A 22,786-nucleotide genomic window follows, 5' to 3' on the forward strand; every position below is an offset into this window, starting at 1 on the left:
AAAACCAAATTCCATACCCATCAGTTGCCACTTTCCAGCTCCCTCTGGCTCTCAAGCCCCCATCCCTGGGTGGCCACTAACCTACTTTCTGTCTTCATAAATTGACCTGTTCACCTACTCCATGTAAATGGAATTACACAATGTTTGGTCTCTGGTGAGTGGCTTAGCATAATGATTTCCAAGTTCCTCTGTATTGTAGCATGTGCCAGTGCTTTTCTTTTTTATGGCTGGATAATATTTTATGTTGTATGGTGTATGGATGCATTGTGTTTTATCTGTCAGTTGGTGGGCATTTGAGTTGTTTGCACTGTCTAGCTATTTTAGAATAATGCTGCAGCAAATGTTCACCTGCTGTAGTCACTGTGAGAGATGCCAGTGCCATGGAAGAGAAGCAGGAGCCTGGGACTGGCAGTGGTCTTTCTCTTGCTGTGTCTTCACTCCCCTGCTCCTCACCCACAGTTTCTGAGGCCTCTGCAGTGGTGTGGGGGCCTCTCTTGCCTCTGTTGCTTGTTGACAGGCCCAGGAAGACAAAAATGAGAAGGGTGGTTTCTCTATCTTTCTACCCGACCATCCACTTGGGGAATGCCTGGTTCCCTGTATGGTTACCATAGCAACTTTGATAGTTTTTGTCCACAGATACATGATTGCTCAGCTTTGTCCTCCCATCAGAAAAGCAGCAGTCAGCAGGTGCTTCTGCACCAGGCCCTTTGGAAGCCCTTTCCACAGATCCTTTAATACTCAGAGCTAGCCTCTGGAGTTGGTACTGTCACCACCATATTTTATTTATTTTTTAAAGATTTATTTATTTGAAAGACAGAGTTACAGATAGAGGTAGAGACAGAGAGAGGTCTTCCATCCACTGGTTCACTCCCCAGATGGCCACAATGGCCGGAGCTGCACCAGTCTGAAGCCAGGATCCAGGAGCTTCTTCCAGGTCTCCCACGTAGGTGCAGGGGCCCAAGGATTTGGGCCATCTTCTACTGTTATCCCAGGCCGTAGCAGAGAGCTGGATCGGAAGAGGGGCAGCTGGGACTAAAACCAGCACCCCATATGGGATGCCAGCGCTTCAGGCCAGGGCTTTAACCCGCTGTGCCACAGCGCCGGCCCACCTCCATATTTTAGGGGAGGAACTGAGCTACAGCAAGATTGAGCAGTATGCTCGAGGACATATAGCTAGGACTGCACTGGATTCCAGTCCACGGAGTCAGACCACAGAGCCCTTAAGATGGCTTGGGGTAGGAGAAGACAAGGTTCTCTGCTTCTTTTTAAAAACTGCTTTCTCGCTAAGCTATTGGCTTGCCATTCGAATGAGAAGAGCCCAGTTTGGGGGTAACTCAGTCTGTGCCAGGGAGCCTTCTCCCCTGGGTCCGGGGGTTGGTGTCTCTCCTGAATGGCCTTGCAGGGTTTATTGTCTATGGGAGGTGCTGTGGGAGCTGCACTGAAGCCGGCTGAGGCCAAGGCCTTGTGTAGCCCGCCTCAGGGGAATTCCACTGCCTCCTGTCTCAGCCTGGGAAAGCCAGGTTCCTTCTTGTTGGAGGTGGGGCCGGATTTGGGCCTTGATGTAGGATAGGCAAGAGAGGCTGGGATGCTGAGCCCTGTGTCCCTGCCCTGGGGAGGGTGGAACCCTCCCTGTCTCTCCACCCTTTCCCACCTCCACCCCACACTTCAGGCCTGGTGCCGTTTAGGGTGTGTGCTTGTGTTGATGGGTAGGTCCCAGCCCAGCACGAGTGCCCAGAGTCATCGTCCTTCCAGGTGCTGGGTGGAGGCTTTCCTGCTAGAACCTCTAGTTGGTTTCCTGAGGGTGCTTGCCTTGGACTGGCCTTGGGCAGGGCCCCTGATCTGACCTTTTGATTTCTTAGAATTTCAAGTTTTTTCTTTGCAGATGGCTTCCCTCTGGGTGTTTTGGTTTTCTTCTGTGCTGGAGCCCCCTAATATCCTTTTGGGTGTCTGGAGGCCACCAAAGTCTGTCTGAACCCAAATAAGCTCTTCCCCTCCCTCCTCTTGCTGTCTGGAATCCTAACACCACTCCCAACCCCCGGCTCTCTAGTTCCCACTGCGCTATTGCTGTAGGAGCCAGCTCAGGTAGCCTAGAAACAAGAAGAGAAACAAAACTCAGAAAATTCTCCCAGAGGCCTAGAGGCAAGTATCAAACCAAAACAAAGTTTTCTGAAAGGAAATGAAACAGCACAGGGAAGGGGGTGGCAGTATGGGTCAGGAAGAGGTGGTTGGCTAAGAGTGAGGAGTCTCTGGGCAGAGGTCCTTCTGTTTTACTGGTTCCTGCCTCTTTTCCAGAGTCTCTCCTCTCATCTGTACACTGTAAGCCCCCTGCTCTGGGGAGCCTACAGTGTGAGCATGCCAGGCTGATCCCCAGGCAGCCTCTCTGAGGGACTTTGTGTGAACAACCTAACTGGCGTTGAGCCCCTTCCCTGGCTGGATTCGCAGCCCCTGTTGTCAGCCAGTCCTGAAAGTGGGTTCCTCTAGACTCCCACTGCTGGAGTGGCCTGGGTGAGTGCTATGCACGGAGCAGTTCCTTGCTCACTGAAGTGGGATGTGTCCCAGCAAGCTGATGGGATCTGCTCAGGAGCTAAGAGGAGACTTCTTGGTTGCCTTAAGTGTGAGGTGGAAAGGGAAGCCTGGTTCTGAGAAGGCCCTCATCTGCTCAGCCCATGCTGGAATTTTTGTTGAGATCAAAGGCTTCAAAGGACTGGGAAGGACAGGAAGGTCCTCCTGACCTGTGTTCTAGTGACATTTGAGATGAAAGAACACAAAGCTACCTTCTTACTCTCTATTTGAGAGGCAGAGTTACAAAGAGAGACAGAGAGAGAGGGGTCTTCTATCCACTGGTTTACTCCCCAAATAGCTGCAACAGCCAGAGCTGTGCTGATCTGGAGCCAGGAGCTTCTTCCAGGTCTCCTACACAGGTACAGGGGCCCAAGCACTTGGGCCATCCTCCACTGCTTTCCCAGGCCATAAGCACAGAACTGGATTGGAAGTAGAGCAGCCGGGACTTGAACCGGTGCACATATGGGATGCTGGCGCCACAGGCGGAGGCTTAGCCTACTACACCACAGAACCCCTGCCCCTGCTGCCCTTCTTATTCTCTGAGGCAAACCCTGTATGCTGTGTGGTGGTTGCCAGCTAGTGTGTGGGATAGTGGAGAAATGAGTGGCCTGAGGGAAGGGGATGCTCGGACTTGGTGCCCTGATGGAATCATACCCAGGGGTGCACACAAGCGTCAGTGCCCTCACTGCCTTTCCCCCTGGTTTTCCTGCATATCTCACTCCTGCAACCAGGGCCCCTTGGTCCTTCCCAGTGTGCTCGTCAATATATTCATTCATTACCTCAGCAGTTATTTGTTGAAAATCTGCCCTGGTGAGACACTGGGATACAGCAGTGAATATGACAGCCAGCGTGCCGGCTTTTGTGGGCTTGGGCTCAGGAAGGGCCAGCAGACAATGAAGCTTGAGCAGGGTAATGCTAGAGGGGAGTAGTATTACAAAACGCCTCACAGAGGGTGGAAAGGACAGTTAGAGAATGACTGGGTCAGCAGTGAGGTTACTGATTGGGTGCTTAGGGCTCAGAGAGAGGGAACATTTGAGCTGAATGACAGGCAGTAGGGATCAGCCTGTGGTGATTTGACACCAGAGTTCTATGTGGAGGAAATGTGAGGTGCAAAGGAAAGGAGGAATCAATGTCACTTGTTTGAGAAGTTAGCCAGCAGCCGTGAGGCTACACCAGAACGCGGGACCTTACACGTTATGGTTTATTTGAGAAGGAAAGAGTATTCCCATCTACTGGTTCACCCTGCACCCCACACCCTCCACAACTGAGAGAGAGAGAGAGAGAGAGAGAGAGAGAGAGAGAGAGAGAGAGAGAGAGGAACTCCCCCTCTAGTGGTTCACTCCCCAGCTGTTTGCAATAGCTGAGGCAGGGCCAGTACTGAAGTAATGAGCCTGAAACTCAATCCAGTTCTCCTATTTGGGTGGGAAGAGACACTATCATTTTTACTTGGCTTCTAAGTCTTGTAGCTCACAAAGATTCACCTCTTATCTGAGAAAGGCACATGTTTAGAGTCCTCTGGGTATGAAGAGACTGTCTACCAGTGGCCATGTGATTCACTTGGTCTTAGGCACCAGTCTTATGCTTTTGACCAGGGGCTTTTAGTATTCCAGGAACAGAGATGCCAGTAGATCTCAGGGCCTCGCCCAAGCAAAAGGCATTGGATTCTAGGTATTTAAAGAGAGCTACAATCAAGGATGCCCTAGGAAACATCCTAGACACAGTGTCTTTTAGAGTAATTAAAGCTGTAAGATTTCCCGCTTTGGAAGTGAAACTGGAAAACTAGTTTGCAGTTCTGCACCTGGGTGAAAACCCTAACAAGTCAGTAGTCTCCAGCCAGTCCTGCATGGGGTACATAGTGGGGCTTCCCTGTTGTAACTGCTGCCCCCCAGGTAACCTTCCTTGTCGTTGGTGCACTAGGATCCACATCAAGAAGATGGCTGCGTTACCTTCGCACATTATCATCTTCAGTTCACACAGTTCTGTGAAGCAGATACTATTTCTATTTTATACATGAGAGAACTGAGGTTCAGAGAAGTGAAGGGATTTGGCCAAGATCTCATGAGATATTAGCAGACATATCTGTCTGGCTCCAGTGTTGCTGGTCTTTCTACCACTGTGCTGCCCTTGAGCGTTCATGCATCCTAAATACTTAAGGTTTGGGAGAGTAATGGGCTTGCCCCTAAGGCCCTAGCTCAGAGGTCTTCTACCCAGCAGCCAGGGCTTTGAGATCTTGCAGTTGGTGACTTAAAGATTAGTCACTCATTCACAAATACTTGTTGAGTGCCTATCTTCTAGGCCTTGGGGACAACAAAGAGACAAAAATACCACCTTCACAGAGCTTGCAATTTTGTTGTGAAGATAGACCCTCTGCCTCCCCAAAAGTAAATTGAATGGAGTATTATAAGTTGGTGTGTACTTTGGAAAAAGTCAGGAATGTGGGACTCTAGGGTTGTCGTGATGAATGGAGCTAGAGGGGGACATGTGAGTAGGACTTGTAGAGTCCTCTATGTGCTCTGAGAGTTACCCTCTGTATTTACCAGGTCTGAAAGAGGACATTTTGAGGCACAGTGTCTAGTTGAATCTTGCATGTCCTGCTCGCTTGTCTGCCATTCCATTCATAGTGCATCCAGGGCTCTTTTGGCTGTGCCTTCTGAAGGATGAAGGATGGAGGATGGTAGGAGGTGGGTCCTCTCAGGATGGTGGGCTGTCTGTGATGGCAGAAGGCCTGCACCTACCAGGGAAGGGGGATGCCCAGGCTTTGACCCTTCCTGGGCAGCAGGCCCAGCTCCACAGTGTGATGCTGACGGGCAAGCCCAGCGTGACTAAGCCTCACCTTGTGCCTGTGCGATGAGCCATCACTCTGCACCCTCCAGTTGTGAGTTTGGGATTCAACCTGTGGGGCAAGCCGAGCCCTGCCTCTGTCATTGGGAGGATTTCAGTCAGCACTACTATGAAGGCCTGACCTACCGGGTAGGTTTAAGGGACAGGAGGTTTAAGGGACAGGAGGTGGACGGCTGCCCTCTTCTCCCTAGCTAACTAGAGAGCTTGTTCAGACTTTACAGGAAAGAACAAGGAGGTTCTTCACTGCTTTTTTTTTTTAAAGACTTATTTTATTTATTTGAAAGGCAGAGTGATAGAGAAAGGAGACACAGAAAGAGAATGATAGCTCCTATCCTCTGTTTCACTTTCCAATTGGATGCAGTGGTCAGGCCTAAGCTAGGAGCCAGGAATTCCATCCAGGTCTCTCACATAGGTGGTAGGGGCCCAAGAGCTTGAGTCATCATACTCTGCTTCCCATTGTCATTAGCAGGAAGCTGGATCAAAAGCACGGAGCAGCCAGGACTCAGCCTTGGCTCCGATGTTGGATGTGGATGTTGCAGATGGTGACTTGACCTGCTGTGCCAAAGCATCTGCCCCTTGACTATTTTGCAGACAAGCCAGGCACATAGGGAGCCTTGGATGTTCGGCTGTCACTCAGCGTTTACATTACTGCCCCATGAGTAGAACTTTGACCACACATTGGTCTCTCTGTGTTGGATGGTTTCCAGATCTGAGTAATTAAGAGGAAAAATTTCAGTTTAAGGACTTATCTCTGTGTTTTCCTCCCTTGCCTAACTGCTGTGCCCCACTGAGGGTTTCTCAGGCATTGAGGGTGTTAGAAAAAGGATTGCCTCATCTGCCGGTGGCCTTAATCACCTTTCTGTCCACGTTGGGTATTTACACACGCACACACACACACACACACACAGAGCGAGGGAAAGAGCTCTCTTCCTTCCATTGTAGAGTTGAATTTAGAAAGAGGAAACAGAGATGTGAATCTAAGACTCAGGACTGAGGAGTGGTGACTTGGAAAGTGTTGTGAGCAGCCTGGGCAGCACCTTGGAGAATGCTTTAGGTTGATTGGTTTAAGGCAAATCCCGTAAGCTTACCATGGAGCCCTCAGCGGGCACTTGTTCTGGATTTGGAATGTCCTTTGCTGTGTTATGCATCAAGTCAAATCAGTTAGGTTGACTCTCAGCCCAAGCCCTTTGTCATAGTCCATCTGTTACAGGCAGAAAGCTAGGGAACTCCAAATCAGGTAGGCTGGAAGCATTTGCTGGAGAGGTGAGCTGGTAGAGGGCCCCTCAGCAGGTGAGGGCTCGCTGGGCTCCAGATTTGTGATGGCAGCAGGCCTGTGGGTATTATTTTTCACTGAATAAAGTATGTAAATGTCTACATCTAGGGACTTTGACCTGTAGCTGATCTGATTTTCATGTGCCTTTTCAGGAGCAATGGGCCACAGAGTTCTCAGTCCATCTTGTTTTTGTCATATTTTATTTTAAAGATTTATTTATTTATTTGAAAGAGTTACACAGAGAGAGGAGGAGAGGCAGAGAGAGAGAGGGAGGGAGAGAGGGAGGGAGGGGTCTTCCATCTGCTGATTCACTCCCCAATTGGCCACAACACCTGGAGATGAGCTGATCTGAAGCCAGAAGCCAGGAGCTTCTTCCAAGTCTCCCATGCAGGTACAGGGGCCCAAGGACTTGGGCCATCCTCTACTGCTTTCCCAGGCCATAGCAGAGAGCTGGATCAGAAGTGGAGCAGCTGGGACTGGAACCGGCACCCATATGGGATGTCAGCACTGCAGGCAGTGGCTTTACCCACTATGCCACAGCGCCAGCCCCATATCATATTTTTTTTTTCTTTCTTTCTTTCTTTCTTTTTTTTTTTTATTTTTTGACAGGCAGAGTGGACAGTGAGAGAGAGAGACAGAGAGAAAGGTCTTCCTTTGCCGTTGGTTCACCCTCCAATGGCCGCCGTGGCACCGCGCTGATCCGATGGCAGGAGCCAGGAGCCAGGTGCTTTTCCTGGTCTCCCATGGGGTGCAGGGCCCAAGCACCTGGGCCATCCTCCACTGCACTCCCTGGCCACAGCAGAGAGCTGGCCTGGAAGAGGGGCAACTGGGACAGAATCCAGCACCCCAACCGGGACTAGAACCCGGTGTGCCGGCGCCGCTAGGCGGAGGATTAGCCTAGTGAGCTGCGGCGCCGGTCCCCCATATCATATTTTTTTAAGACCCTCTTGATTGTGGAATTCTAGAAGAGGAAGCAAGAGAGTGGAAATTGGCATAAAAAGGAAAGGAGAAAGGGATAAGGAAAAGGGAACGAGGAAAGCATAGGAGCTGGGGAGAGAAGAAAGAAAACAGGGAGGAAGGGATTGTGGGCCTCAAGCATGCCAAGTCTGTTGGGCAGTATGGCAGTTCTGGACTGTCGGGTCACAGCTAAGGTCCCAGTGTCCCCGGGCAAGATTACCTGGGGAATTTACATTTTGAAGTGATTGCCTGAGCCTCAGATGCCAAACACCCACTAGTAACTTATTACACTTGCCCTCCTTCAAGTTTCCAGGCAGCGGTGGGGTTCAGACAGAGGGCTAAGGCAAGTACCTACTACAGAAGGTTAGGTTGGGGTGGGGTCCTGTCTGTTCCCACTGCTCTCCTCCCCTTTCCTGGTTCATTCCTGTCAGCCAGTTCTGGTGCTAATAAAGAAGTGAGGCTGAGGGGCAACAGGCCAGGGCCTGCTGACAGCCAGGGAGCCTACTGAGAACGCTGCCTGGCTCTTGGCCTGCGGCATCTTGCCTCTGACTCTTCCCACCCAGCTTTCCTCTCTGGAGCTACGTGTAGAAAGTCAGTCTGGACCCGATTCCATCTAGCACCCTGGCTGGAGGACTCACCCACACCCTTCTTTGCCAGGCAAGTGGGACCTCTGATAGTCTCCTTCTGTGCCAGGAGAGCTCCTCTCAGGCTCACTGTGGCTAGGGTTTCTCAGGGCTGAGACCGGCAGCTGCATGACCCTCCCAGCTCCCAGGCCTGCTCCCCTAACCCTGTGTCTCACTGAGCCTCCTTGCAGTTCTGAACTCTTCCTGGTCTCCCGCTGCCTTCCTCAGCCAACAGGTAGAGGGTGTGAGTGCTGGCCCTGCCACATACACACATGGGTGCACACATGAGCAGTCTCACCCCTCCTTGGAGCACAAATGCTTGACACACATGTGGCCCCAAGCCTGCTACTGGCCTGTATCCTTGAGGTCTACTTTGCCTGAATCACGATTATTCTCCTCTCCTGTACCCTCTTCGGGTGTGTGCAAGAGGTGTGGGAAGGCCTGTGTCCCTGTGCCCTTTGTGGGTGTGACTAGAGATGGGGCTGGTACTGAGGCACCTGGTGGGATAGGCTTCCAAGGACCCCTTTTGCCCTTCTGGGTCTGCAGAGAGATGGGGGTGGGGGTGCCAGGAGAAAGCAATGGAATCCCTCTGACCTTAATTGACCTTCCTGTCTGCTGGGTGACTGGAAGTCCCAGGTGACCAAGGGATCCTAAGGGAGCCAGGGTGTGCTGCTAAGCCTGTTGTCTCACTTCCTTCCCAAGGTGTGTGGTCGTGCTGTTCAATCCCCGCAAACACAAGCAGCACCACATCCTCAACAGTTCCAGGTAAGTGGGCTTGGCCCTCAGAGAGCACCTCTTCCTCCTGGGGTGTGAGCAGGGCACTGTTTGGGCAGCGGTGCTGAATGTCTGGCCCATGTGCTCTAGAAAGGCTGCAGAATTATGTGGCCTGGCCCTGCCGAGGCAACCACAGGTGGGACTGGAAACTCAATCAATCTGTGGCAGGCTGTTTTTTAAGTTGATAATTTTGTATGGCCTCTGAATGATGCTATAAATATGTCCCATGGCAGAAAAAGGCTCACCACTCCCTTGATGAGGCCTCAGGGCCAGATCAGGAAGTGCCACGTGTGCCATTGGTGTTGGCTGGTCTTGCCTTTGGAAAGGCAGTGAGGGGCCAGGCTTGGGTCAGCCTCCCAGTGCCCCTCTGAGCCTGCCCCATCTCTTGCAGGAAAACCATCACTGCTCTTGCCTTCTCCCCTGATGGCAAATACCTGGTCACTGGAGAGGTGAGTAGGGAAGGGGAGCAACAGTGCTGTGTGGAACAGTGGCAGCCTGGCTTTGGCACGGGCTGCAATCCAGGCCTAATCAGGGCCACTGTCACTTTCCCTTCCTGAACAGATGCGAAATCCTGGTTTTTGCTGTCCCTTAAAACAGTTTTCTTTTTTTTTTTCCCCCTTTTTTAAAAAGATTTATTTTATTTATTAGAAAGAGTTACAGAGCAAGGTAGGGACAGGGAGAAGGGGGGTCCTCCATCCACTGGTTCACTCCACAAATGCTGTAATGGCCAGAGCTGAGCCGATCCGAAGCCAGGAGTTTCTTCCGGGTCTCCCATGTGGGTGCCGGGGCCCAAGTGCTTAGGCCATCCTCCACTGCTTTCCCAAGCACATTTTTTTTTTTTTTTTTTTTGACAGGCAGAGTGGACAGTGAGAGAGAGACAGAGAGAAAGGTCTTCCTTTGCCGTTGGTTCACCCTCCAATGGCCGGCGCGGGCAGCGCGCTGCAGCCGGCGCACTGCGCTGATCCGATGGCAGGAGCCAGGTGCTTCTCCTGGTCTCCCATGGGGTGCAGGGCCCAAGTACTTGGGCCATCCTCCACTGCACTCCCTGGCCACAGCAGAGAGCCGGCCTGGAAGAGGGGCAACCGGGACAGAATCCGGCACCCCGACCGGTACTAGAACCCGGTGTGCCAGCGCCGCAAGGCGGAGGATTAGCCAAGTGATCCACGGCGCCGGCCTTTCCCAAGCACATTAGCAGGGAGTTGGATTGGAAATGGAGCATCTGGGACTTGAACCAGCGCCTATATAGGATGCCAGTGCTTCAAGCTGGGGCTTTAACCTACTGCTCTACAGTGCTGGCTCCATCTTAAAACAGTTTTTTTTTTTTTTCCAAGATTTATTTATTTATTTGAAAGTCAGAGTTACACAGAGAGAGAAGGAGAGGCAGAGAGAGAGAGGTCTTCCATCTGATGTTTCGCTCCCCAATTGGCCACAACGGCTAGAGCCGAGCTAATATGAAGCTGGGAACCAGGAGCTTCTTCTGAGTCTCCCAGGCAGGTGCAGGAACCCAAGAACTTGGGCTATTTTCTACTGTTTTCCCAGGCCATAACAGAGAGCTGGATTAGAAATGGAGCAGCTGGGACTCGAGCCAGTGCCCATATGAGATGCCGGCACTGCAGGCACTGACTTTACCCTCTAGGCCACAGCGCAGGGCCCTAAAACAGTTCTTAAGCTCAGGGTGCATCTGAGTCACTTGGAAGGCTTGTTAAACTGCCTCCCCCAACCCTGAGTTCTTGTAAGTCTCCCACGGGCCCCCAGATTTGCATTTCTGTCAAGTTCCCTGGTAATGCTGATGGTTAGGGTAGCAATTGAAAAACCACTGCCTTACAGTATTCCTTGTCCCTGGAGGCCACCTGCTGGGCACATGAGGAACACCTCTGCCCTCTTAGTCTCTTCCAGGGAGACAGTAGGGGGAGAAAGAACGGTAGGGATTCTCAACCCTGGCTGCCCATCAGAATCATCTCAGAAGCTTTGAACATATCCTGAGGTGAAGAGCCTCACCCCAGGATTCTGATTGTAATCTGGGGCCGCTTTCTACCTAGTGGTGATTGCTGTCCTCAGCTGTTTGTTCTGTTCTCTGCATACCTTTGCCTGTGCAGCACCCTACTCCTTACTTCTCGCAGGGCTCAGTAGAGAGCCGGTGCCCAGCAGCTGAGGAGGTGGGGCCCTCGCCCCTCGCCCCTCGCCCCGGAAGGGTAAGGCAGGCTGCATTTCCCTGGTCCTCACGTCTAGTTCTTGCTTTCCTTCAGAGTGGGCACATGCCCGCCGTGCGTGTTTGGGACGTGGCTGAGCACAGCCAGGTGGCAGAGCTGCAGGAGCATAAGTATGGGGTGGCTTGTGTGGCCTTCTCCCCTAGTGCCAAGTACATTGTCTCTGTGGGCTACCAGCACGACATGATCGTCAACGTTTGGGCCTGGAAGGTGAGTGGGCTGGGTGGGAAGGCCTGGGGCCTCACGGGCTTCCTGTTGTCAGCTGGGACTCAGGAGGCTGCCAGTCTGAGCTGCTTCCCTCAGTCTCATTCTATAAAACCACTTGAAGCAGAAAAGAGCAGCTGCCTAGCCAAGCCTGTTGCTGGCAAGGGCTAGCTCTATGCCTTCAGGTGCCGCCAGAGGAAATGAATCTTTCTCAACTTCTCTCAAAGAAGTCTCCCCCACCTCTCTTTGTCTGACCAGTAAATCCTGGAAGGAAACCGATTCTCAAGCACAGATTCTTCCTAACCCTCCTCCATTTTCTGAGCCCCTTTCATCTTAGCCCCAGAGCCTTGATTGTTTCTTTGCCATTCTCTCCAGAAAAACATTGTGGTGGCTTCTAACAAGGTGTCCAGTCGGGTGACAGCAGTGTCCTTCTCTGAAGATTGCAGCTACTTTGTCACTGCAGGCAACCGGCACATCAAATTCTGGTACCTTGATGACAGCAAGACCTCAAAGGTGAGGTACTGAGGCTCAGAGTAGCCACCAGAGCCAGGTCCCCGGAGACTGCTCCTCTTGGGCCTCTTCTCGCTTAGCAGGCATGCAGGAATTTCAGATGAGCCCGATTCTTTCGAGGCTGCAGAGTGTTCTCGGGAGCAGGGCAGGGGGGCCAGGGAGGCTTACTGCCCTCCCCTCCTCCTCTCTTAGGCCTTGTTCTGTGGAAAACAGTGGTTTGTCTCCACAGGTGAATGCCACTGTGCCCCTGCTGGGCCGCTCAGGGCTGCTGGGGGAGCTCCGGAACAACCTGTTCACCGACGTGGCCTGTGGCCGAGGGAAGAAGGCGGACAGCACCTTCTGCATCACTTCCTCGGGGCTGCTGTGCGAGTTCAGTGACCGGAGGCTTTTGGACAAGTGGGTGGAGCTGAGAGTAAGTACCTCGCTCTCAGCAGGTAGGGATTTCCCAGTCTCAGCTCCGGGGAGAGCTGGGGCTGGGGTCTCCAGGCCATGCGTGCAGGAGGGGGCTCTAGGAGAAAGAAGCTTGGGGGGAACTCGTGCTCAGCCCAGCTGTCACCCCTGGTGATTGGTGTAACTGCCTCCTCTCTGCTCTCTCCCTCTCTGTCTCTTTTCCCTGCTTTCCTCTTCTGCTCAGAACACAGACAGCTTCACAGTAAGTGCTGCCTGCACCTTCCTCTCTTTCTCATGCTCCTGCTTTCTCTTTGTGGGGCTTTTCCTCCTCCATCCTTTTTGCTGATGCCTAAGAAGGGCCCCTGATTCCCATCCCCCAACTGCACAGCACTGCGGCCCACCGGCCACCTGCTGCTGGAGGGAGGGCATCTCTAGATGACAATGCAGGGCTCAGAGCAGAGCAGCTGGGCTGATTTCCCCTCAGCCCTGCCTTGGCCGCTCTTTCCTCTTGGCCGCCGACTGTTGGTGGGGGGCTGGGGAGGAGATAGAAGCCTGAGTGGGCCGGTGGCCCCTGCTGAGCTCAGCTGCTCTGCCCACAGACCACAGTGGCCCACTGTATCTCCGTGAGCCAAGACTACATCTTCTGTGGCTGTGCCGATGGCACCGTGCGCCTCTTCAACCCCTCAAACCTGCACTTCCTCAGCACCCTACCCCGGCCACATGCCCTGGGGACAGACATTGCCAGCGTCACTGAGGCCAGGTGAGCTATGGGGGCCCCTGTCTCCATTCACAGCCTTGCCCAGTGCTCAGCCTCCTTGGCAGCGCTTTACCAGAAACACCTCTGTAGGCAAACACGTATACTTAGTGCAACCAAGGAGACTGCATATGGTGGAGGACCCGGGAATGTCAGGAAGTAGGTGTCCAGAGGGACTTAGTGGGTTTTGGGCTTGCAGGAGATGATGTTAGGAGTGCTTCAAAGGATTGAAGTTGTGTTCTGGTTGGATGCTGTCAGGAAGTAGACACACTTGCCCAGTTGGGTATCTTGATAGAGCCTGCCCAAGAAGTGGGAGGAAGGCTGTCATGCTGTAAAGAAACAGCCATCAGTCGTGTTAGATGAGGAAGGGCGATGTTCGGTCATTTTTGTGGTTTGTGTGGGGATCTGGTTTCATCTGTGTGCAGACATACTTGCAGAACAGTCTTGTTTTTGTTTTGCCCATGCTGACTGCAGAATTACCTTGTCTGCTGCTGCTGTTCTGTGGGTGTTTGCATTCATCACAAGAACACTTGGCCCCCATGGCCAGTGTTTGGCCAGCTCCCTGCTCCTGGAAGTTGAAATCCTTTTTCAGGCATCTACTTCCAAAGCTACAGCTCTAGTCAGGGCTCCCCACACCCTGCTCATCGCTTTGGGGGTTGGTTTCTCTCTTCATTCCCTTGGGTCTCACCAGTTTGCCCTGTCCTTTCCCCCACAGTCGCCTCTTCTCTGGAGTGGCCAATGCCAGGTATCCAGACACCATTGCCTTGACCTTTGATCCTACAAATCAGTGGCTGTCTTGTGTGTACAACGACCACAGCATTTATGTTTGGGATGTGAGGGACCCCAAGAAAGTGGGCAAGGTGTACTCAGCCCTGTATCACTCCTCCTGCGTGTGGAGTGTAGAGGTACGTGGGCTGGGCTGGCGGGCCGGGTGGAGATTGATCAGTTCTGCTGGGATAACTGTTGTGATGGCAAGAAGTGGGGATCCCAGGTGTCACTTTATGTTCCTGCTATCTCTCACTTTGGCAACATCTCTGTGATGGGTCCTGCGGATTGAGCATGAATTTTAGTGCTGCTGCATCTCCGGCATTTTCTAGTGTGCCCTATCTTTAGTTTCGCCTTCTCTGGGCTTGGTGATCTTGCACAAGTCATTGAACTTGACTGAGCCTCAGTTCCTTCAGCTGTAAAATGATGATCTGATTCACCTAACTGTTCTAAGAATAAAGTAAAATAAAGAAAGTGGGAGACATAGAAGAGTGCCTGGGGCATAGTGATGCCTGGTTAGCATGCTTTCCCTTAGTACTTATGATGAGTGTGTAGCAGTTATATCTACATTCTCTCTTTTCTTCAATTCCCTTCCTCTTCCTTACATGTATACCCCGTGCCCCTGCAGGTCTACCCTGAGGTGAAGGACAGTAACCAGGCCTGCCTGCCTCCCAGTTCCTTTATTACCTGTTCCTCAGACAACACCATCCGCTTGTGGAACACGGAGAGCTCTGGGGTGCATGGCTCCACGCTGCACCGAAACATCCTCAGCAATGTGAGCGCACAGGCCCTGGATCCCCACTCCGTACTTAGGACCTCCAGCCCCATAGCTTTTGTACCTCGATTTCGGGCCCTGGCTCCCCAGACCTGATCTCCCAGCCCTTACTCTGCTGGGCTCTGTGAGCCAAGGGTGTGTCTTGCCCAGCATTCGCCTCTCCCTTGCAGCTGTACCATGTGGAGTATGCCTTATCCACCTCTTCTGACCTGTTCCACTAGGACCTCATTAAGATCATCTATGTGGACGGGAACACGCAGGCCCTGCTGGACACTGAGCTGCCTGGAGGAGACAAAGCTGATGGCTCTCTCATGGATCCCCGTGTGGGCATCCGCTCGGTGTGCATCAGCCCTAATGGACAGCATCTGGCTTCAGGGGATCGAATGGGCACACTCAGGTAATGCCGGGCCTGAAGTGGGTGCTGCCTGCCTCCCGGGTGCAGGCTGGGCTAGTCAGGTCCTCAAGAGCAAAGCTCTATGGAAGCTTGTCTCAAAAAGGCTGGGGAACAATATGTTTGTAATCTACAAGGGGAAGATAGTGATTTTGCTGTGAAGAACCTTGACAGAGAGCATCCTGACCAAGTGATCAAGGTTAACATCCTCATATCAACAACGTGAAGCCCGTAACACAGTGTCCTAAGAAGTTTAGAACATGGTTTCTGTGGTAAACTTGCCAAAAATATATAAACCCAATCCAAACTGAGAAAGCATTGGGCAAACCCAAATTGAGGTGTGTACAACAGAGTAACTGGCCAATATTCTTCAAAACTGTTAAGGTTGTGAGAGGTAAGGAAAGGCTGAGGAACTGTTGCAGATTATAGGAGATTAAGAAGAAGTAGTAGCTAAACGTAGTCTGGACTCTGAATAGGATCCTGAATCAAGAAAGAGGACATAGTCAAAACAAAACAAAAACAAAAACTGGTGACATTTGAATCATCAGGTCTTTAATTAATAATTTGTGCTAACATAGATTTGCTGATTTGGATATGAAGTTATGAAAGATGTTAACATTATGGGAAGCTGGGTAATGGGAGTATAGAAATTATACCCTTTTTGCAACTTTTCTCTGGGCTGTAAAGTTCAAACACAGTTTAGAAAAAAAAAGGGGGGAGAGGAAGGCTGTGAGCCCCTCCGCCTGTGGGGTAATGGTGATCTCCCCTCATCATCTCCTCTTTGCAGGGTGCATGAGCTTCAGTCGCTGAGTGAGATGCTGAAGGTGGAAGCCCATGACTCAGAGATTCTGTGCCTGGAATACTCTAAGCCAGACACAGGTGAGGGTGCCAGAGCTCCTCCAGTCCTGCCAGGGCCACTTACTTCCATCTTGGCACTTGGGTGTCTTTGCATCCCTGCTCTATGGTTCATGGGACATGAGGCTCAGTTCCCTTGGTGCTCTTTGTTGGGCTCGGCTACGGATCCACTCAGGGCATTTGTGGGCTGATGGAGTTCTTCTAACCCCAGGTCTGAAGCTGCTAGCGTCGGCAAGCCGGGACCGGCTGATCCACGTGCTGGACGCTGGGCGGGAGTATAGCCTACAGCAGACGCTGGATGAGCACTCTTCCTCCATCACTGCTGTCAAGTTTGCAGGTGGGGTGGGGAGATTGAGACACACATCCTGCCACCCCACCCACACTATCTCCTGTCTCCTTCCATGAGAAGGCTCTGTCATCTGCGGGGGAGTGTTGAACAGCAGCTGGGAGCCTGGGTTGGGTGGGAAGACCGGTGTAGACTCAGTCTAGGGGGCCCTGAACCAATCAGTCAGGTAAACCTGGGGTTAGAGGGAAGCATTCCAATTTGATTGGTTGTCCCAGCTATACCCAGGAGCACAATGAGAGGGGGATATAGGGAGGGGAGGCGGAGGCAAGGCTATTGCCGCTGTGCGGTGACAGTGTATGGTGACAGTGTGGCTGCCTCCTTCTCAGCCAGCGATGGGCAAGTCCGCATGATCAGCTGTGGAGCAGACAAGAGCATCTACTTCCGCACTGCACAGAAGGTAAGGGGCCTGGGCTTCCCTGCAGGGGCCGGGGGGAGGCTCTGCCATTCCCCTGCCTGAGATTGCAAGCAGTGAAGGGAAGTGAAAGCAGAGCTCTCTGGGCCTGCTGAGGTGTATGGGCATGAGTCTACCCGTGTGCTCCTCCCTGCAGTCTGGAGACGGTGTGCAGTTTACACGGACACACCACGTGGTGCGGAAGACAACCTTGTATGACATGGACGTGGAGCCCAGCTGGAAGTACACGGCCATTGGCTGCCAGGACCGAAATATTCGGTGGATATCTGCTTCCTGACCCTCATGCCCAAGGGTCTTTTTGCCCAGGACTTTGTACTCCCTTGAGTCTACACAATGAGTCCTTTGCCTCCCCTAAGAGGTGGTAGCCCCTTTGGGGTTGGGGAGTAGATATTAGAGAGAATGGGCTGGGAGTGGATGCTAGTGTCGTGGAATCCTAGGTGAATGGGAGTGTGTTTCTTTATAGGATCTTTAACATCAGCAGTGGGAAGCAGAAGAAACTGTTTAAAGGGTCCCAGGGTGAGGATGGCACTCTCATTAAGGTAAGGGCCTGGTAGGGGTAGGCACTGGACCCAGGGATTCAGGGATGGGGCCCTGCCTGGGGAGGGGCTGGTGCTTCCTGTGTTCTTCAGCTGTGTGTCCCACCCTCAGGTGCAGACAGACCCCTCGGGGATCTACATTGCCACCAGCTGTTCTGACAAGAACCTTTCCATTTTTGACTTCTCCTCAGGCGAGTGTGTGGCCACCATGTTTGGCCACTCAGGTGAGTGTAGCCCCAGTACTGTACCCCTGGAACTTTGTTCTTTCTTCCCTTAGCTTCTCAGGTCTCAGCAGAGCTACCCGTCTCAGCCCCCCAACCCTCATCTCCACTGCTGGGACAGAGAGTTCACTGGGCATTCAGGGTGGCTCACAGGCCATGGTCTTTGTTCTTCACAGAGATTGTCACTGGCATGAAATTTAGCAACGACTGCAAACACCTCATTTCTGTGTCAGGGGACAGGTGAGCAAAAGCCAGCTTCTCCCTCTGTGCCACCAGCACACCTTGCCTCCTCCCCTCTCAGTCTCAGGGATGTCTCTGGGAAGTGGGCCTGAGCTGGGAGGAGGAGGGTGCCTGTGGCCCCCTTGCCAGCCCACAGAGTAGGGGAACTGAACTACAGAGGCCCCGGCCCACCCCTCCTCACCCAGCTCTGTGCTCCTGCAGCTGCATATTTGTATGGCGCCTGAGCTCAGAGATGACCATCAGCATGAGGCAGCGTCTGGCCGAGCTGCGACAGCGTCAGCGAGGGGGCAAGCAGCAGGGACCCTCTTCCCCCCAGAGGGATTCTGGATCCAAGCGGTGAGGACAGAGACTTGGGCAAGTGTTGGGGGCTGGTCTAGATGACTGGCTGGGACCCCACTGCCTTCTCCCACACTCTGGACCTGCTGTTCAGTCACTCTGAACCTCCCAGGACCTTGCCTCTGTCACAGAGACCCAGGTGTTAGTCTCTTTCCCCCAGACTCCTCTCTCCCCATGACCTGCCTTGTCTTGGCCTCAGGTGTCAGGCCCCATCGATGCTGTCTGCTGGGCCAGCTCTCTCATCAGACAGTGACAAGGATGGAGAAGATGATGGTAATGAGGAAGAAGAACTCCCAGCTCTACCCGTGCTTTCCAAGATTACCAAGAAGGAGCCAGGTCTGTGGTGGTCTGCTGTGGGGCCAGAGAGGCACCCACCAGTTGGCATAATGGCTAAATGTGTGCTCTCTGGGACTCTGGGGTGAGAGCAATATGAGCTGAGGGAACTGGGGCCTCGCTGTGGGGCCTGGCTTTGGGGATGGGTGTGCAGGAGGCCCTCCCTCTGACTGCCTGTTTCTGTCTAGCTGCGGTCCCCAGTCCAGCGCTGCCCCGAAGCCTGTCCCACTGGGAGATGAGTCGGGTGAGTCACAGTAGACCACATGTCCTTTGAGGTTATAGGAGGTGAAGGGAGGTGAAAGCAGGGCTCTCTTGGCCTGCTGAGGCGTTTGGGCATTGGGTCTGCTCACGTGCTTCATTCCTGGGTCTAAGGAAGGTCTTGATGAGCTCACTGGTCCTGGGTTAGGGATGAGGGAAGCCCCAGTATTTCTTCTGTGCGGCCAGATGAGGTGAATCCCCACCAGGGGAAGTGCTCCACTGGTTCAGCTGCCTGGAGCCTGGGAGGAAATAACCATAGAGAATAACCTGAAGAAAATCAGGTGGTCAAGGAGCAGCAATCTGGAGAAATTGTAGTTATTAGAGGACGTGTGCCCAAGTGTGGCCAGCGCAAGCCTAGAGCCATGCAGCCCTCACTTGTCCTGTATGGGGATTGCAAGCACCAGCCCCTTTCATTGTCAGCCCTAGTGTGGTGTGGTGTGGTGTGGTGTCTGTGGTACATTCTGACCAGGCCAGGGGCTTCAAGCCTTGGTCACTGGTTTGTCCTTGGTGCTTCGCAGGGACTTAGGTTCTTGGTGGGGTTGTCCTTAGAGTAGGGGACTTTCAGAGGCTTCTAGCTCTGAGGTGTCTGTGTCACCAGAGGAAGGTGGAGCCTAGGAGTTCCTACACGAGAGGACGGGGAGTGCAGCTAGGAGCAGGAACTCTGAAGCCAGCCTAGCCTGCTAGCCCCTTACTGCCTGTGGGTCTTGGACAGTTCATTTGCCTTCTGCAAAATGGAGTGGTAGTAGTAGCTGCTTTGTCAGGTGGCTATGGGGATGAAGTGAGCTAACTTATGTGAAGTGTCTGGCACCCAGCAAGGGATTATGTAACTGTTACTGTTTCTCCTCTCCCGCCCCTACCCCCACCAGGCACAGGAGCCAGTGGAGTTTCTGGACTCAGCTCCTGCAGCCAACCCTGGACCCAGGAGAAGGGGGCGCTGGGCTCAGCCAGGTGTGGAGCTGAGTGTCCATTCCATGCTGGACTTACGGCAGCTGGAGACACTGGCCCCAAGCCCTCGGGCCCCCAGCCAGGATTCGCTGACCACGAGCCCGTCTGGTCCTGGGAGGAATGATCAGAAGGACTCTGAGATCTCACATGCTAGCCAGGTAAGCCAGCTTCCTCCCAGCTGCAGAGACCCCCAAGGAGCCTTGGCCAGCGTAGGGGCAACAGCTGGGGCCTGAGCACAGCTCCTGCTCTAGTTGCTCTGCCCCTCAACAAACAGTTTCAGACTGGATCTGGCAAGGCTGTGTGCTGTGATGGAGGTGGACAGGGAAGGGGTTGGGGTGGAGAGGCAAAGGTGGCCATGGATCTAGGCTGGGTTCCTTGGAGGACTCTTAGTATCAGGAGGTGGCTGGAGGTTGGCAGCCCAGAGTGCTGATACGGTTCTTGCAGAAGCACATAGCGTCAGCTGGAGCCCAGCCTGGCTTCTTGGTGTCTGTCCTCAGAGCTGGAGTGTTCAGCTTCCCCAGAATTGGCATACCCCAAAACCTTGCTTGCCTTGATTTCTTCTCCGAGGCTTTCTCCTCCTATCAGCAACCCCAGTAATGCCCCTTTGTGTGTTCCCAGGTTGAAAAGGGCCCCCGGCCTCAGGCTTCCCAACCCTGTTCCTGCCCCCACATTATCCGATTGTTGTCACAAGAGGAAGGGGTCTTTGCTCAAGATCTAGAGCCTGCACCCATTGAAGATGGTATTGTCTATCCAGAGCCGAGTGACGGCCCCACCATGGATACCAGGCAAGGGTCCTGTCCTGGCCAGAACTCGTGGACCTGCAGCTCCAGTCTTCCCTTCCCTCTGAATGTTTTTTAATTTGGGGCGGGGGGGCTGGCCTCCAAGATGCTCAGGGCTTGGCTACCACCTCACTGCTGTCTCATCCGTAGCGCTGCTCACAGGCCAGAGTCCAGTGGTGCTACTGCTCACTGCCTTTTCTTCCCCACTGACCCCCTGGCAGTGAGTTCCAGGTGCAGGCTCCAGCCCGAGGAACCCTGGGAAGAGTTTACTCAGGCAGCAGGGGCTCTGAGAAGCACAGCCCTGACAGCGCCTGCTCGGTGGATTACAGCAGCAGCCGCCTTTCCAGCCCCGAGCACCCCAATGAAGGTGAGGCTGCAGCCTCATGGGAGCGACCAGTGGTGGGGGCAGGGGTAGAGCGGTGGAGACCCTGGCAACAAGCAGGTGCAGCATGATGCCTCTCCCCATCCCCACATCCAGACTCCGAGAGCACAGAGCCCCTGAGTGTGGATGGCATCTCCTCAGACCTTGAAGAGCCAGCTGAGGGTGACGAAGAAGAGGAGGAAGAGGAGGGAGGCACTGGCCCCTACGGGCTGCAGGAAGGCAGCCCCCATACCCCGGACCAGGAGCAATTTCTGAAACAGCACTTTGAGACTCTGGCCAATGGGGCTGCTCCAGGTGTGGTCAGAGGGCCAGCATTCGGTGCCTGCAGCCTCTTTTTCTCCCTCCTTGCCTAGCTGAGAGGGAGGGCCCAAGGCAGGCAATGCCTTGGGGTTTCCTTCTGGGGAGGCAGAATCTAGGGCAGGGGCTTGGCTCTTGCCTTCATTGATGATTCCTACAACCCTGACAGGGGGCCCAGTTCGGGTGCCGGAGAGGACAGAGTCTCGGAGCATCTCGTCCCGATTCCTGTTGCAAGTGCAGACTCCCCCACTCAGGTACAGAGACCTGGCCCCACAGCAGCTGCCGCTGTCCTGACCCCCCCAGTGCCCCTGCCTCCGGGGCAGCAGGCAGCCCTCCTCCCTTCAAGGTTCAGGTGTTTTCCACCCCTGGTCCTGGGAAACTGGCCTTGCCCCAACCCTGTTCGCTTTGTGCATGTTCTCTCCTGGTGTCTCCCTGGTGCTGAGAGAGCTGCTCACCGTCTTGGCAGGGAGAAACACAGAGCCTTCCCCGGGTCTTCTTGCATATTCCCTCCCTGTAGGGAACCGTCGTCCTCCTCAAGTCTGCCACTGATGTCGAGACCAGTCCAGATGGCACAGGCGTCTAGTGAGCAGCTGAGAGGCAGTGCTGCCAACCCCCCTGGAGCACCTCCGGAGATGGAGCCCTCCCCTGGCAACCCTCGCCCTGAGCAGGCAGGCCCTGTGCTGTTGCCACGACGCCGTTACAACCCCGACAGCAGCCGGGCCCCCAAGAGAGTAGCTGCAGCCGGCTCCTTACCTGGACTGCAGAAAGCCCAGTCTGTGCAGAGTTTGGTGCCGCAGGGTGAAGAGCCAGGTGGGCTCAGCTTCAGGGTGTGGGCATTGTTGGCTGCATGGACGTGATGGAGGAGGGAGGGGCTGTGGTGGCCCTGATGTGGCCCTGGGTGTTGCCTAATGGACATGTACAGGGGAGGAGTGGCTCCCAGAGCTTGAACCTAAGTACCTGGATGCCTCCCTCACTGCCTGACCTGCACATACCCCTGTTTCTTCTGCAGATGAGGCCCAAAGTGGCCTGGGCTTGCTGCCCCAGGCTGATGGCCATCCATCTCAGCCCTACTCCTACCAGAACTCTACCACCAGTTCCATGGCCAAGATATCCCGCAGTGTCTCTGTTGGGGAAAACTTGGGCATGGTGGCCGAACCTCAAGCCCCTGCCCCCAGCCGAGTCTCACCACTCAGCAAGCTGGCCCTGCCAAGCCGGGCTCACCTGGTCCTGAACATCCCCAAACCGCGGCCGGACCGTCCTACCCTGGCTGCATTCTCACCTGTATCCAAGGGCCGGGCCCCTGCTGAGACAGAGCAGCCTGACTCCTCAGCTGGCGTAGGAAAGGCTCCCAGTGCATCTGAGAGGCGGGCCTGTTTGGGGGAGGGTGCTACTCCCAAGCCCAGGACAGAGTGCCAGGCTCGTTCTGGGCCCAGCAGCCCCCGTGCCCAGCAGCTGCCGGTCAGCATTCTCCTCCGAGGCCCTGAGAACTTGCAGCCCCCAACCTCTGAGAAGACTCCCAACCCCATGGAATGCACCAGACCAGGGGCAGCCCTGAGCCAGGACTCAGGTGTGCACAGCTCCCCAGTTCTCATTCTTGCCTCATCCTTTCTCTCCATCACTGTTGGCTTCTCTCTGGCTCCATCCCATTTCTGTGTGTCCAGCCTCTGGTGTTTTTCGTCCTGTCTGCTCCTGTCTCGGTCATGAGTCACACCCCTGATGGTGAGACAAGTCCTGCCCACCTTCATGATCTCCCTGCGTCCCACTCAGCCTTCAGTGCCTTCTGGGGCTGGGTAGGCCCTCCTTTCTGGACCTTGCTGTCT

General features: G+C 53.9%; 1 protein-coding gene across 2 annotated transcripts in view; it reads left to right on the plus strand.

Moving 5' to 3' along the window:
* MAPKBP1 (mitogen-activated protein kinase binding protein 1) overlaps positions 1-22,786 on the plus strand; it is a 51,181-nt gene that overhangs the window by 25,311 nt on the left and 3,084 nt on the right. The window contains exons 3-29 of one of the 2 annotated variants that reach the window (XM_017348118.3): positions 8,959-9,021; positions 9,422-9,479; positions 11,277-11,447; positions 11,817-11,954; positions 12,181-12,363; positions 12,586-12,603; positions 12,941-13,101; positions 13,811-14,000; positions 14,489-14,635; positions 14,857-15,032; positions 15,814-15,905; positions 16,093-16,218; positions 16,554-16,624; positions 16,776-16,897; positions 17,103-17,178; positions 17,288-17,399; positions 17,573-17,636; positions 17,838-17,972; positions 18,172-18,308; positions 18,494-18,549; positions 19,430-19,666; positions 20,127-20,293; positions 20,509-20,654; positions 20,766-20,963; positions 21,136-21,220; positions 21,484-21,776; positions 21,976-22,533. In XM_017348118.3, the coding sequence (XP_017203607.2) occupies positions 8,959-9,021; positions 9,422-9,479; positions 11,277-11,447; positions 11,817-11,954; positions 12,181-12,363; positions 12,586-12,603; positions 12,941-13,101; positions 13,811-14,000; positions 14,489-14,635; positions 14,857-15,032; positions 15,814-15,905; positions 16,093-16,218; positions 16,554-16,624; positions 16,776-16,897; positions 17,103-17,178; positions 17,288-17,399; positions 17,573-17,636; positions 17,838-17,972; positions 18,172-18,308; positions 18,494-18,549; positions 19,430-19,666; positions 20,127-20,293; positions 20,509-20,654; positions 20,766-20,963; positions 21,136-21,220; positions 21,484-21,776; positions 21,976-22,533 (3,980 nt within the window). The remainder of the gene's footprint in view (positions 1-8,958; positions 9,022-9,421; positions 9,480-11,276; positions 11,448-11,816; positions 11,955-12,180; positions 12,364-12,585; positions 12,604-12,940; positions 13,102-13,810; positions 14,001-14,488; positions 14,636-14,856; positions 15,033-15,813; positions 15,906-16,092; positions 16,219-16,553; positions 16,625-16,775; positions 16,898-17,102; positions 17,179-17,287; positions 17,400-17,572; positions 17,637-17,837; positions 17,973-18,171; positions 18,309-18,493; positions 18,550-19,429; positions 19,667-20,126; positions 20,294-20,508; positions 20,655-20,765; positions 20,964-21,135; positions 21,221-21,483; positions 21,777-21,975; positions 22,534-22,786) is intronic. The other variant, XM_017348119.3, reaches the window with a different exon arrangement.

The sequence above is a fragment of the Oryctolagus cuniculus genome, chromosome 12 (assembly GCF_964237555.1).
Source record: "Oryctolagus cuniculus chromosome 12, mOryCun1.1, whole genome shotgun sequence".
Taxonomy (NCBI): domain Eukaryota; kingdom Metazoa; phylum Chordata; class Mammalia; order Lagomorpha; family Leporidae; genus Oryctolagus; species Oryctolagus cuniculus.